The sequence below is a fragment of the Pan troglodytes genome, chromosome 1 (genome assembly GCF_028858775.2).
Source record: "Pan troglodytes isolate AG18354 chromosome 1, NHGRI_mPanTro3-v2.0_pri, whole genome shotgun sequence".
Classification (NCBI taxonomy): domain Eukaryota; kingdom Metazoa; phylum Chordata; class Mammalia; order Primates; family Hominidae; genus Pan; species Pan troglodytes.
The window spans coordinates 131,505,562-131,520,413 of record NC_072398.2 but is presented as its reverse complement, the minus strand read 5'-3'; the positions used below and the strand labels follow the sequence as shown (position 1 = coordinate 131,520,413).

Sequence of the window (14,852 nt, the reverse complement as noted above, 5' to 3'; positions counted from 1 at the left end):
AACTCTTCCTTCTCCTGATACTCCTCTGTCTATGCGTCATTCTGCTCTCTCGTCAGTTTCCTGAACATAAGAGCCTGCATTCCATCTGACACTTTCCTTTTCCTCAATGATATGTCATCAGTTGCCAAGTCCTGACAATTCTAACTCCTTGCTAACTCTGACATCCCTGCCCTCTGCTCCTTCTTGTTCAAGCTCTCATGGCCTTATATATGAGTTGTGCAGTGGCCTGAGTGTCCTCTTTGTGTTCTCTCCTTTCCATAGCTATTACACAATGAGGCCATATTCAACTTCTGAAAACATGCTTTTAACTCTATCATTCTTCTTCACCTGAAAACTTTTTATTGCTCCTTATCTCAATATGTAAATAAATTCTGAACCCTTTGTCATGCCATTCAGTATTAGCTACTGAAAATCTATCCTCATCTGGTTGTTCTTAATTTCCTGCCACTCCCTATATGGTAACTTAGATTCCAGACTTGCTGTTCTAAATAATGTCCCACATTTTTTAGAATTTGCTCACATCAAGCCCTTGACTTGAATGCCCTTTCTCCATACTCCCCAGCCTCACTGTAACTACCCAAAATATTCCACTCAGATGCTACTCCAAAGCTTCTCTTAATGACATCAGCTAGGAACAACCTCTCCCTGTCTCCCCTCAACCTGCATCATACATTACTAATGCCTTAGCGATAACACGTATTACTACTAAAGTTGTTATTACATGTTGGCTGGCACAGTGGCTCACGCCTGTAATCCCAGCACTTTGGGAGGCCAAGGCGAGCGGATCACTTGAGGCCAGGATTTCAAGACCAGCCTGGCCAACATGGCAAAACTCCATCATCTCTACTAAAAATACAAAAATTACCTGGGCATGGTGGGGCATGCCTGTAACCTCATCTACTTGGGAGGCTTAGGCACAAGAATCACTTGAGACCAGGAGGCAGAGGTTGTAGTGAGTTAAGATTGTGCCACTACACTCCAGCCTAGATGATGGTGCAAGACTCTGTCTCAAAAAAAAAAAAAAAAGAAAAAAGAAAAACTATTACATGTAATAACTTTATTTCTCAGACTATAGTTACTTACACAAATGACTTTCTTTAGCCAAGGTAGGAGGATTGCTTGAGCTCAGGAGTTTGAGACCAGCCTGGGCAACACAGAAAGACCTTGTCTCTCTTAAAAATAAAAATAAAAAATATAGGCCGGGCACGGTGGCTCATGCCTGTAATCCCAGCACTTTGGGAGGCTGAGTCAGGCGGATCACGAGGTCAGGAGATCGAGACCATCCTGACTAACACAGTGAAACCCCGTCTCTACTAAAAATATAAAAAATTAACCGCGTGCGGTGGCGGGCGCCTGTAGTCCCAGCTACTTGGGAGGCTGAGGCAGGAGAATGGCGTGAATCTGGGAGGCAGAGCTTGCAGTGAGCTGAGATCCCACCATTGCACTCCAGCCTGGGTGACAGAGCAAGACTCCATCTCAAAAAAAAATTAAAAAATAAAAAATACAGCCAGGTGCAGTGACATGCACCTGTAGTCCCAGCTACTTGAGAGGCTGAGGCAGGAGGATGATTTGAGCCTGGGAAATTGAAACTTCAGTGAGCTACGATTATGCCACTGCACTCCAGCCTCGGTGACAGAGTGAGATGCTGTCTCAAAAAAAAAAAAAAAGAATGTAAACTCACATCTGTCAAATAATTTTTAAACACTGCACAACTCCTAATATCATCTTGAATATAGCATTTGCACATAAGTAGCTAAGTATTGAATAAATCAATAATCAAACAACTCAGGATCAATTCTGCCTTCTTGACAGGACTAGGCATATTAGAATTTAGCACATTGTTAATCAATAATATAACTAAAATACTTATACTCTTAAGCATTGTGCTGACTTTTATCAAATATGTGATTGTGTTAATATCATTGGATCATATTAATAGATGGTCACAGTAACTATAGTTGTACAAGGTGAATAAATTAATTTTCAAAATAATTAAGAGATAACCTTTAACAGGTTGAAATTTGTGGGCGTCAGTTGCTAAAATAGGCTGTCAGATGGCTAAAAATCTAGGTAAACGTCCATTGAACAAAAAGTCAAGGTAGTTGGACATTGAGAAATAAGCAACAATATGTTATTCATAATGGTTACATTAATAACCAGTAATGTCTGATGTGCCAGGTTGCAACAGCTATCTATAGAAGTGCTCCAGGTTCTGGGGAAATTTAGGGAAGCAGGTGGCATTTCACATTTATTTGCTCCAATGAAAAACTGGGAAGAAATTAGCTGACTATGATAACTTTTGGTATACTAGCAATCGAGCTAGATAAACATCGTAAGGTTGACTTATAGTTTATTCTGCTATACTGAAACTAAGTTATTGTCATATTATTTTTCATTAATGCTAACAGAGTTCAATGAAATTTGGCAAAGGAACAATAACTCTCTGCTGATGAGTATCTTACGAGGAAAAAGTATGCCTATCTTAAAATAGGATCATGCCTATAAACATTATGAAATTTCCTTCCTACCTACCTAGGCTGATATAAGAGAGGCATCATATTACCCCTGAGTGACAAAACATTAGTATTCCTTAGCAACTCTTGTATAAGCCTGGTGTTGCCAAAACACTTCGGATGGCATGCCTCTACTCACAGATTCAATTGCCTGATTACTAACCCCAAGATGAAACTAGCCCAAATGGCAAACCAGCCCAAACTGGCAATGAGCAGGGGTGGGGAGGCATTGCTGGGTTCAGCAATCCTGTCCACCCCACAAAACATGCTCTTCTGTATGGGCTTTTCACGGAGAGCTAGTTGCAGCACCAGCATCTAGGGAGCTAAAAATGTGCTCCCTGCTAATGAGAGGTCACATTCAGTGCTTGTTGTCCTAGTGCTGCCTCCTGTCCACAGTACTTCATGAGGGAGAAGAAAAAGGCAGAAACTGTAACCAGCTTGATTAACTTTCCACTCCAGGGAATGGCACAGTGAATTGGCTAGGAGTGTGGAGGCTGACTTCAGACTGCCTGGGTTCAAATCCTGGCTCTGACAATTGTCAGATGAAACTTGGATGAGTTAATTTCCCGTAAATTTCCATTTCCTTTTTTCAAATGGAAATTAGCATAGTATCTCTTTGTTATGACAAGTATTAAGTAAAATTGTGCCTGAAAAATATTGCCAAAATGTTTGACACAATGACTTTAAAGTACAATTAATATTTGCTCAAATAACAACCTCTAGAGAGAGTGAAGAATTGACTCACAGAGGCTTTCAGAGTTTTTGTTACTAATGGCCAGATTTCATCCAAAGAAAGAAATGATTCTCAAGATCCATGCCGGTTGCCTAGCTATTTTTTTTCAAAAGAAACACTTATGAAATTTTTAAAGTAAGCTGATATAGCCTGAGTCACATAGTGAGACCCTGTCTCAACAAAACACCAAAAAATTATCCAGGCATTGTAGTATGCGCCTGTAGTCCCAGTTACTCAGGAGGCTAAGGCAGGAGGATTGTTTGAGCCCAGGACGTCAAGGCTACAGTGAGCCATGATTGTGCCACTGCACTCCAGCCTGGGCAACAAACAACAGAATAAGACCTTATCTCAATAATAATAATAATAAGCTGATGAAGTCATATATTCTCCTTACATGCAAAGAGAAACACAGCATGCAGTTGGAAGGCAATATGTTGCTTTTCTTCAACAAATGTACCTGAAATTACACATCAAAAAAGAGTTTTTATCTTCAAAATAGTCCCATCAGGGAACCCATGCACTTATATATCAATAATGCACTTATATCAATAATGCTGCCAAACATTTTTGGATCTCCTTCTTCTAAATTACCTTTACAGCTTACTTCTTTTGGATGTCTTCATTGGCAACAAAATTTTATCCTTTGGGAGTTTTTAATTTTGAAAGCAGATTTAAAACCAACACTTATGAATAAGATGGAGAAGAATGTCACCTCTGATCAAAAATGAGGAAATAAAGACCTTTTTGCATAACTAGTCAAATGTCTCAAACAATTCCAGGGAATCTCTAAAACATTTCAAGCTAATGAAAGCACTGTCAGATTTAATGTGTTGCTTTCTATGTGATTAACAAGTTATATATTTATTTATTTAATGTTATTAAATACCTCTAGAGCACTGTGACGAGCACTGTTCTAGAAACTTTTACATATATCAGTTATTTAGTGCTCACATCTTATGAAGTAGGTGCTCTCAGTATCCTCATTTTACAGATGAGGTCATTGAGGCACAGAGAAGTTAAGGATTTTGTCCCAAGACACAGAGCTAGTAAGTGGAGGAGGCAAAAGTCAAACCCAGGCTGTCTACTTAGTATATTTGCTATATTTTCTTAAAAGTACAACCTTTTTGTATCAGTAGTTATGCTTTCTGGGTTGTCCGAGGTAATGTAATTTAAACTTGGTGAAAGATACAACATATCTTCATGAGTTTTGTTTTACCTGAGCTAAAAGCCTTCTTAGTGTTAAGAAGCACTATCTAAACTATTTTCCTCTATCTTCCCATAGCAGGCTATACAAGGAGGAAACAGTCCCAATTTCCAACTTCCTAGTTTTCTAACGATCCATAGGTTGACCTGTTTTTCCACATAAGGAGTCCTTTCACCCAGAGGCTTCTTCAGCCTTGGACCAGGATCAGTCTCTCTTCTCACGATGTTTCCTCACACCTATTTCACAACTTGTCTCTTTACAATTCACTTTTTCTATTACATCACTCAGTAGGTCAATCTTGCTAGACTAATGGGGAAGAAGGCAAAGGGGAGTGAAGAAGGATGTTTAAGCCCTCTTTGAAAAAGTACCTTTTCATATTCTTTCCCATAAGGAAAATGCTTCAAATGTCTCACTTCGCTCTCCTTTGCTTTGAAATAGGAGTTTCCAAAGCAGCTTCACACCAATGCCAAAAAAATATCAGTAACGGGCCATTCAGATAGTGACAACAACCCCAAGGAAACATAATTAAGCAAATTTTAAAAATAAAATATACTGGAACTTTTTTATTTCAGGATAAAAGAAAAATACAGGAAGAAATCTCACAGAAGCGTCTGAAAATAGAGGAAGACAAACTAAAGCACCAGCATTTGAAGGTAATTTATGGCTTTAATTTCATTTCAATGATTTTGTATTCAAAAATTCTATTGGTACTCAAATTTCAATAGTAAAAAAGCTTTAGGAAAGAAAAAAACTTCAAGATAGTTTGACTAACATTGTAATAACCATAGGGGAGGCCAACAAGCTAGTAACATTTGCATATGAGATTAATACCTTCTAGCAAACATGTGCAAAGTTGAACACACGGTTTTATTACTTTTATCCTTTATAACTGAGTTTCCCAATTTTCTTGAGCAACCTTGAGAATTCAGCCTTGAGAATTTGGCCCTGCTCGCAGTCTTGCTTAACATCCCTAGGGAGTGGATCCAGCTAGGAAGTGCCTTTTGAAATCAATGAAAGGCCAGTCATTCCCCCGGGGGTGCAGAACAGTGTCTGGCCTGGTCAAGGATGCTTGTATTTAAAAGTTCAGTGCAATGAGTCCAATGTTGTTTGAGTATGCTTCGGGTTTTTGTTTTATTTTGTTTTGACAGAACATGAGATCATAACCAGAAATAACTTTCCATGTTTAAAATCAGATTTTACATCTTTCAATGGGTGTGGCCATTTTGTAATTAAAGCACATTGAGTTTCAACATTTTATTACTTAGCTTAGTGACAGGATGCAAGCAAATGACAAACAGCAGCTCCTTGTGAAAAGGCCCAAGCAGGAAACTACTTATCTGACAGGGCTGCTATCAATAGATTTAATGAATCCCCTTAATGATACAAAGCTGCACACTCAAGGGGTCTACAAATTTAAGTTAAACTTGCTGAATGCAACTGACTTCATTTTTCTAATGGAACAAGTACCTGCCTCTGAAAAGAAACATAATTTAAGATTCCAATTAGCCTCATTCTCTGGATTCTGTTTGCTTCTTTGCTTCTAAACAAGTTGACATTTCCGATGTTTGATGGATAATTTCAAAGCACAGTTAGTCTGCTCCCCTTCCAATATGTCACATTGAATTTACATGAGTAGTATACATAGTCAAGAAATGTAGTGTGTACTCCTAGGAAATCAATGAAATTTAAAAAAAAAAAAAGTTCCAAGTTGTTCCAGTGCAATTCAAATGAAGTCAACAGTCAAATCTAGAAAGTTTTTTAGATAGGCCATTTCTCACTCCAAAACCAGAGGTCATTTGCTCTCCTTTCCTCTCTCTCTCTCTCACACACACACACTTGCACAATTTACACACACACAATCACACACACGATACACACAATCTGGATCTCCCAATGAACTACTACTTCCTGCTTCTGAGTAAAATGATAGCTCTCTAGCTATCCTTGAGAATGGGCAATTGTTATCCTTGCAGAATGGGTAGCCACAAAACAATGGAGCTCACAGTAGAAGAGAAGATTTAATATCCCTTTAGTTCGTTCTAGAAGTAAGTTTCACATGAGAAGCCTGACTCACTGAAAGGTCCATTTCTGAAGTAGCACCTCATTCCAGCACTTGCCAAAAACAGTCTGGAAAGTAGTAGATGATCTTCCTTATTGGTTTGCTCTCCAGAACACAGGAGACCTCTCCTGATCCAATCCAATCAAAACATTTATCATGTTTTGGACTGCCATATACAGTTGTGCAGATTGTGTACTGCACAAAGGTACCTGAAATGATGGTGCTAAAATCTTGTCCACATTCCTTTGCCAGTCGTGCACTCTGGTTCAGGGATGCTTATACCTGGAGCAAAAGGTTTCAATTTTCTCTGCACGAAAGTGCTATCCACTTTCCCAAGCTGTTCACTGGACAAAAGGGGTGTGTGTGGCATGGAGCAGGGCTAGGAGTTGGGGGAAATGACACATTGTCCTAATTTGGGAAATTCAAGATTAAATAAACAAGATAAATGATAGTTGTTTTAATTTAAACTACAGTATAAGTATTCTTTAATCTGGGGTGGTCAAGAAGGCACTATTAAAGGTATGGGATTCAAGCTGAGTCTTAACTGGCAAGTAGAATTTATATGGATGTATATAGGGCCTTTAGTCAATAAATATTTATTAAGTACATATTATGTACAAGCTATGAAGCTAGACACTAAGAATATAAAACAAGTGAAATTTGGCCTGCATCCTTAAGATGGTAACTGATACATAAACTCATAATAACAGTTATTCTGTGATAAACACTGTATGGGAGGCATAAACTGCACAGGGCACAGAGAAGAAAGAGTGGCTATTTCAGTAGAGCACATTCTTCCAAGTTTTGCAGAAAATAGTTGTCTATACCAAACAGCAACAAGGCATAATTCCAAAATGGGGTTCAAAATGTGCAAAAGTATTTTTTAAAATAATTCTACAATGTCTTCACCAAATTAAAAAGCTCTGTTGGCCTCTATAGCCTGTCTCTTATTTTCTTCATCCATTCGTCCTAGTCTTCATGACTATCCTCTCCACTTTCCTGATTGCAAACTAGTTCACTATACTTCAGTGACACACATTAAACAACATAAGCATAAACATTTACAAAGTGTTCCTCCTACATCAGAATACACACATTTCAAAATAGTTGTAGTAACTCCCTCTGATATTCTTTAGCTCCTGAACCTAATGATCATTCTTATAATGTGCTAGCAAGGGAATTTCTGGGACATTTTTTACATCTTAATATTCAAACTACTCATACAGAGATTTTTTTTCTGTATGGATCTTCTTGACTAGTAATATGATCACAATCTCATGTTACCAGGAAACACAAAATACAGTCAATCTGAAAAATTTTTGATTTCCCTGAGTCCGTTCAATTCAATCTATGAAAAACCAATTTATTCCTACTCTACTGTAACTTCTGGGTAGATATAGAAGTGCTCAGGAAAACCTTTTCCTAAAAAAACTGCAGAAAGACCTATCACCTGCATGTCACATATTTTCATTTAGTTCATATGGCTTTCAATTCTGAATTTCATTGTAAAGTAGATTTTATTATACTCATTAGCCTCATCTACTAAAGCACAAGTCTAAACTGTGACATAAAAGCAAAATAACTCTTTTGATTACTACAGTATATATGTGATTGCATCATATATCATTTTGATTGCACATCCAAATTGAATATTTTATATTTAAGTTCAAAGAGTTCTCCACGAGGCATAAATGAAAATTTATGAAGTATGAACAAAGTTTTACAAGACTAAAATTAAAATTATTTCTAACCAGACTAAAAACCAAGAATATAGCCCCAAGTTAACCTAATCACATCACAAGAATGATTCGCTACTCTCTATAATTCAGCCTTATAAGACCACCCCATCTGAGTGTTTCTTATATAGCTATGTGTGCCATTGGCTGGAACTTTCCTTATAGGTGGTTTGTAAGGAGTAAAACTTACTTCTATAGGTGTTACTGTCTTCTTTCCTATGCATTAGCTAAAATTCCATTAGATAAAAGTAAATTAGAATCAAGGTAAATTATTAAAATGCTGCTATATTCAGAGTTTCTTAGCATCTTTGACCCCAGGAGCTGAATCTTGACCAATGTTAATCATATTTACTGGGTCTGCAGGAAAACATTTTTGCAAACAGCTAAACAGCTGTAATCAATGGTTAAGATAACACTGGGGTAAAGAATCTCTGGCCACAGAGTGGAGTAATACAAATTGCTCTTATGGTGTATATCGTCCACATGCAGTTGCTTAAGATTCTGAAAAGGCCAATACAAATGTGATGATCTGGGGTGAAGCTGTTATTTACTAAATCTAGTGGTTTTCAAACCATGTTCTGGGTATCCATAAGCTTTCAGGCCCCCTCACTGCTTCAATTAGAGCAGTCCAGAATCCATCTGTTTTCCAAACTATAGTTCCATATAACATTTGTTTGTAATGTTGTAAGTTATAATGTTATATTGGTTTTTTTTTTAAGAAAAAAAGATTTAAAAGTCATTGCCTCAGTAAAAAATAATCATCCTTTGGTAATTATCTATCACAACTAAACTTAATTTGAAATGTTTTCTTAATTCAGAGATACTTGTATCTCAGTGGTATCAGTAAAAAATAATCATCCTTTGGTAATTATCTATCACAACTAAACTTAATTTTAAATGTTTTCTTAATTCAGAGATACTTGTATCTCAGTGGTATTTATTCTAGCATCCTTAAAAAAACACACCCACACACAAACACACAAAGTTATTCTTACTTACTCTCATTTAAATTTCAATATAAGAGAAAGAAGTCCCAGAAAATAAAGTTCCCATTCTCTCCTCACAGATTTTAAATATAGTGAATCCCCAATGAATAATTAACAATGAATAACTGAACAAATAATTGATAGGGCAGATTGGATACATAATGAGAGCCCTTTTATTCCAGGAGAAAAAGAGAAACTTGAGCTCCTTGAAAATAACATGACCATATATCTGATGCTTCCCACTTGAGATGTAGACTACATGCTAATTAAAGCCCATCCAAAATTTACAGGTCTTTTTCATTTGTTTTAAGTCTTCTTAGGTCTTTAAACTCCAGGTCCAGGCGTTTAATTTCCTCATGCAAATTCAAGAGGAGTTTTTGTTTTTTCCATCTGGTGAAATGTAATTTTTTGTGTGTTGTTAAAGTTGACAAAAACTCACCAACATTTAGACAGATCAGTAAATTTTGCGCTTAAGAATGTCTATACCCAGGGAGATTCTGAGAAGAAAGAAGGGGAGCTAAGTAGGCAAAACAATAAACAGCTGCCACACAGCCTAAGAATAACACTGAATATGTTTAAGTTACAACAGCAACCTTCTGTTTTGCCCACCATTCCAATTAATCCCACTAAAGATTTTTTTAAAGCAGTCATTGCATGCTCTCACCAGGGGGAATATCAAAATAGCTTCAAGAAGCTTTTGACTTTGTTTAGGACACAAGATATATACCCATCAATAACAGATGACACTAAAGACATCATATTATGAGGTCCCATTATGACTGTGATAAACACACAGTATGGCATGGTTCTGAAGACAGAAAGTGAGGGTCAGGATGGGGCTGCCAGGAGTATGGGGGCCAGGGATCTTCATGCCAAAGGAGAGACCCAAACTAAACCTTGAAGTATAAATGGGATTTAGATGCATAAAACCTGGCTTTGAATAGAGTCAAGAAGGTTACAATGAAAGAAAATACCAGATTTATTCAGGCAAGGCACTGAGAGAAAATAATTCCTCTTTAACGTGTCACCTATTGAAATTCATAAGATTTGAAAGCAGTAAGAGATTTTGGAAATTATTGACCAATATAAGAACATATCTTTATGTTTCCTGACATCAGAAAAAGGCCTTGAGGGAGAAATGGCTTCTAGATGGAATCAGCAGCGGAAAAGAACAGGAAGAGATGAAGAAGCAAAATCAACAAGACCAGCACCAGATCCAGGTTCTAGAACAAAGTATCCTCAGGTATGGCCCTCACTGAGATACTCCACAACTACCTTTATTTTGACTTTATCCCATGTTGTGCATAGACATGCCATTCTCACTTTCAGGGGCATAATCAAACCTTCCATTTGAATTTCTTTCTTTTTTTTTTTTTTAAGGCATGCTTTCACACTGTCACCCAGGCTGGAGTGCAGTGGCATGATCTCGGCTCACGGCAACTTCCACTCCCAGGGCTCAAGCAATTCTCCAGCCTCAGCCTCCTGAGTAGCTAGGATGATGGGCACCCACAACCAATGCTTGGCTAATTTTTGTATTTTTGTAGAGACAGGGTTTCACCATGTTGCCCAGGCTGGTCTAGAACTCCTGAGCTCAAAGTGATGCACCTGCCTCGGCCTCCCGATGTACAGGTGTGAGCCACCATGGTCAGCCTTCCATATGAATTTCTAAAAAAGGGATTACAGGTGTCAGCCACTGCAGTCAGCCTTCCATATGAATTTCTAAAAAAGACTAGGGAAACACACCAAAAGGCCACAGTAGAAATTTTACTATAAGTATCACCTGAGTATAGCAACACTAGATTTATTTTTAAGTGCATATTGATGACTTACTCATACCTCTCTGAGCCTATTTCCTGCAGAATGGTAGTAACAATGCCTACCTTTTAAAAAATGCATGCGCTAAACTACCAGCACCTGCCTAGCACATGGTAGGTACAGAAACAACAGTCCTTCTTCACAGCCCCAGCCCCTACTCTCACCTTAGGACAGGTGACAAGTCTACAGGTGTGTTTACCCGGTCCTTCCATCATATTTCTCTCAGGCACCCCCCCCCCCAGTCACAACCATGATATTGGAAAGAAGGTTCTATAGGAATACTCTACTCACAGTTTCCCTCTTCTAGTTCTTTGATGATTTGGTCACAGGCGTTCACTTCATTTCTCAACATCCTTTCCTGCTTATTTTGTGAGATCAGTACAGTCAGGCAACTGCTGGTGTAAGAAGTAATGTTCTAAAATTATCTTGGCTTGAAATAAGATGATGGACATGAAAAAACTGGAAAGCTCAAATGTAAGATGGGATTATTAGTATTATCACATGCAAAAAAGCACAAAAGAAACAGATACGGGAAAGGCCAGAATCATTTTCTAACCTACACAGGGAAAACATTTAAAAGATGGAATTTCTTGTGTTATAATCATGACAACAAATTAAAGTCTACCCATCTTTGAATATAGACGACTTTCAAAACCTCATTCGCTTTAATGTATTGCCTTTAGTGAGGACTATAGAAAAGATCTGAAACACAAAAGTATTTGGTATCTGTGCTACGACCGCATTTTGTCCATACTCACTGCACTATACAAACAGATCTCATTAGGCTTAAACTGACAACATGAAAAAAGTCTTCCTCTCTTCAAATGATTTCCATTTTACTTGATTAATTGCATGCACTTGTATATTTAATAGCTAAAATAACTGACTGCTCATCCTTATCTAGATGTTTTTGAAATTAACAATTCTTAAAAGGTTATATAATTGAAATGTTTGCATTTATAAACCCCTCAGTTATTTACTCAAAGATTTGAAGTGCTTCTAAATAGTGGATAATAAATACTTTAAAAATAACCCAATAAATCAACTCTATAGTTTGGAAAACTCAATTCTTATCAAGGCATCCCTTAGCAAGACTTTCTCACCAAGATCCCGGCATAAGTGGGTGATTACTTTCTTTATTCCTCAACACAGAACCCTTATCTCTGAAGGAGTCCTGAACTTAATCCCCGTAAACCTTTCCCACTGCACAGACACCTACTTGCTTCCCCTCAAAACCTCCTTTTAGAGTATTTCCACACACTGAACACCTACAACTTTCTCTGCATCTGATGATAATTGAAGTGGCTACATATACTCAAACTCCATTAACAGGCTTGGGCAGCATTCTGAGTAATCCGAGTATTAACCAGGACTCTGCTGATTGCTTTTAGGCCTTGCCTGAATGCTCTGAGAAGCACATGAGCTCCCAGAAGTATTGATAGTGGCTTGTCTAGTTAGAGCTCCTTCCTAACCAAAAATTAAAAAGGAGAAGGAGGAGGGAGAGGAAGAGAGAGATATATTTAATAAGCCATAGTATACAGCAGGCACTTTACATATATTGTCCCATTTAATCTTCATAACCCGGTGAGGGTAGGTATTATTACCTTCACTTCTTTCAGAGAAGTTAAGGAATTCACACAACTAGGAAGTGGGAGGTCAGGGACTGACTCATTTGACTACTCCACAGTGCCTGTGAAATGATGGCACACAGCAGCCTCTGTGGACTGAAAAGGTATTCTCTCTTACAGAAAATCTTTGAAGTGTGTTCTGTCCCTTTGCTCTCCTTTCTCCAAAATCTCCAACCACACTTAGGGTCTCCTTCTATGTCCCCCTATTCTCTTTGGTAAATTACTGATTCCATGTTTGTTCATTACCCAATTTCTCGCATCTCACTACAACTTTTAGATCTTCATGATGCTAAATCCATCAATACTCCTTTGTGAACACCAAATGAGTTTAGTCCTTAAATATAAGTAATAATAATAGTAATGGTTCATTTTTAAAGGAACTTGTATAATTTACAAAGCACTTGAACTTACATTAAGTCATTGAAAACAACAATCCTAAAAAGAAAGTGCCAACACCTCCATTTCACCGATGAGGAAATAGGCGCAGAGAAAGAAAGTGACTTAATTAAGGCCACAGAGTCAGTAAAGGGTAGACTTAGATCTCGAAGCAAGCCAGGTTCAGTGCTCTCCAGCTGAAAAATGAAGAGAGCTGTAAATGCAAATGCTCTAGAAATAGTAAAACACCTAACACAGACAAGTATCTCTAATAATCAGCAAACTGCTTTGTTTAAGGAATGATCCTAAAAAGATGTATTTGCAAAAAAAAAAATAGTAAAGAATTTGTTTTCTTGTGACCTATAGAGGCAGGTTTATCTGGTTAAAAATATAAAAGCAACAGAATGTTCCAAAGCAACACACACAGAAAAAATATCTATGCCTTGTCTGTATTAAGCAACCTCCCCTGCTGCCCAGCATTATAAAAATCACATTGCCAAAGCAGCTTTACCTGATAATGGAACATTTTCTTCTCGGATGTTTGTAAAGCTGCTAAAAAAAAAAAAAAAAATCAGGTGCATGTTTTTAAGTTCAATCTTTCTCCTAAACAAGTACCCACAGTGCTTGAGAAGCTCTTATTACCAGCTAAATCAGTACAATTTCCTGTTAGCAGTGAGTAGCAATGGAGCCAACTGATGAATTTGAACTAGGGAGAGCCACTCACAATCCCTAAGCAGGGAAAGTAACTCAAACTCTGAATGTGATTTATCACTTGACTTACGTGCCTGCTCGAGGGTGACATTTGCCACTCTGCCAGACCCCCTCAGCTAGAGGATAAGATTTTAACGGGAACATCAAAGTAGAAATATTGCTATTACCGTGGAGTCCATAGCAGGGCCAGACTTTGCCCACGAACCTTTCTTTCTTTCTACTTCTAAGGCGTTGTAGGATGAACTGAAACAGCGTTGCCTCTGGCATTCAAATGCCTCTTCTGCTGACATAGTACACAGGCTTGGCCATGTTCTTTCATTTCTTTGAGCCTCAGTTTCCTTGCCTGTAATGTGAGACAGTTATAGCCACTTCACAGGACTGCTGTGAATACAGAGTGCCTGACACATGGAGGTGTACAAAAAATATTAAATACTAGTCCTTACTAAAAGGTGAAATTAGAAGAACAACACTGCACGGATGTTTAGCCAGGTATTTTTATTTTTTGGCCAAGTTCTCTCCTTTCTTTATGCTAGTACAAAGAGTGTTTTTCTTGGAGTAAACTGAGAATACCAACCGATGAGGATTCTTTCCATTTGGAAATAATCTATGATTTTTTTTTATGGCTTAAAGGCTAGAATGCTACCATAGAGGTTAATTTTTGTGGAACATTTGCTGTGGACCAGGCATTGTGCTAAACATTTCATGTATATTATTTCATTGTGTTCTCACAACTACCCTATTAGGTAGGTAACATTTAACAGATGAGAAAAATTGACACTTACAGAGGCTAACTCACCCTAAGTCATACAGCAAAACGTAAAGAGCCAGGATTTAAAACCTAATTAAAAGTCCTAATCATAAAAATAAAATTGCGCCTCAGAGCCTGCAGAAATTTTTTGCAAATGTTAAATGCTGTAAACTCTATACTTTTATAGCATTTTTAAGTTTCCAATCTATGCTACAATTTCACTTTTATGTGTACCACTTTATGTAGACATTTACCTGAATATTTCACATATTAAAGACATTCAGAGGGTACCCTGACTCACACATAACCTTTAAGTAAAGCATATCTGCTTATTCATCCTGTCG

At 37.6% G+C, this 14,852-nt stretch overlaps 1 protein-coding gene across 3 annotated transcripts in view; it reads left to right on the top strand.

The window, feature by feature from the left end:
* The window catches only part of PALMD (palmdelphin), a 48,274-nt gene that overhangs the window by 11,324 nt on the left and 22,098 nt on the right, over window positions 1-14,852 (top strand). The window contains exons 2-3 of one of the 3 annotated variants that reach the window (XM_009425257.5): window positions 5,023-5,103; window positions 10,350-10,474. In XM_009425257.5, the coding sequence (XP_009423532.1) occupies window positions 5,023-5,103; window positions 10,350-10,474 (206 nt within the window). 3 annotated transcript variants of the gene reach the window in all.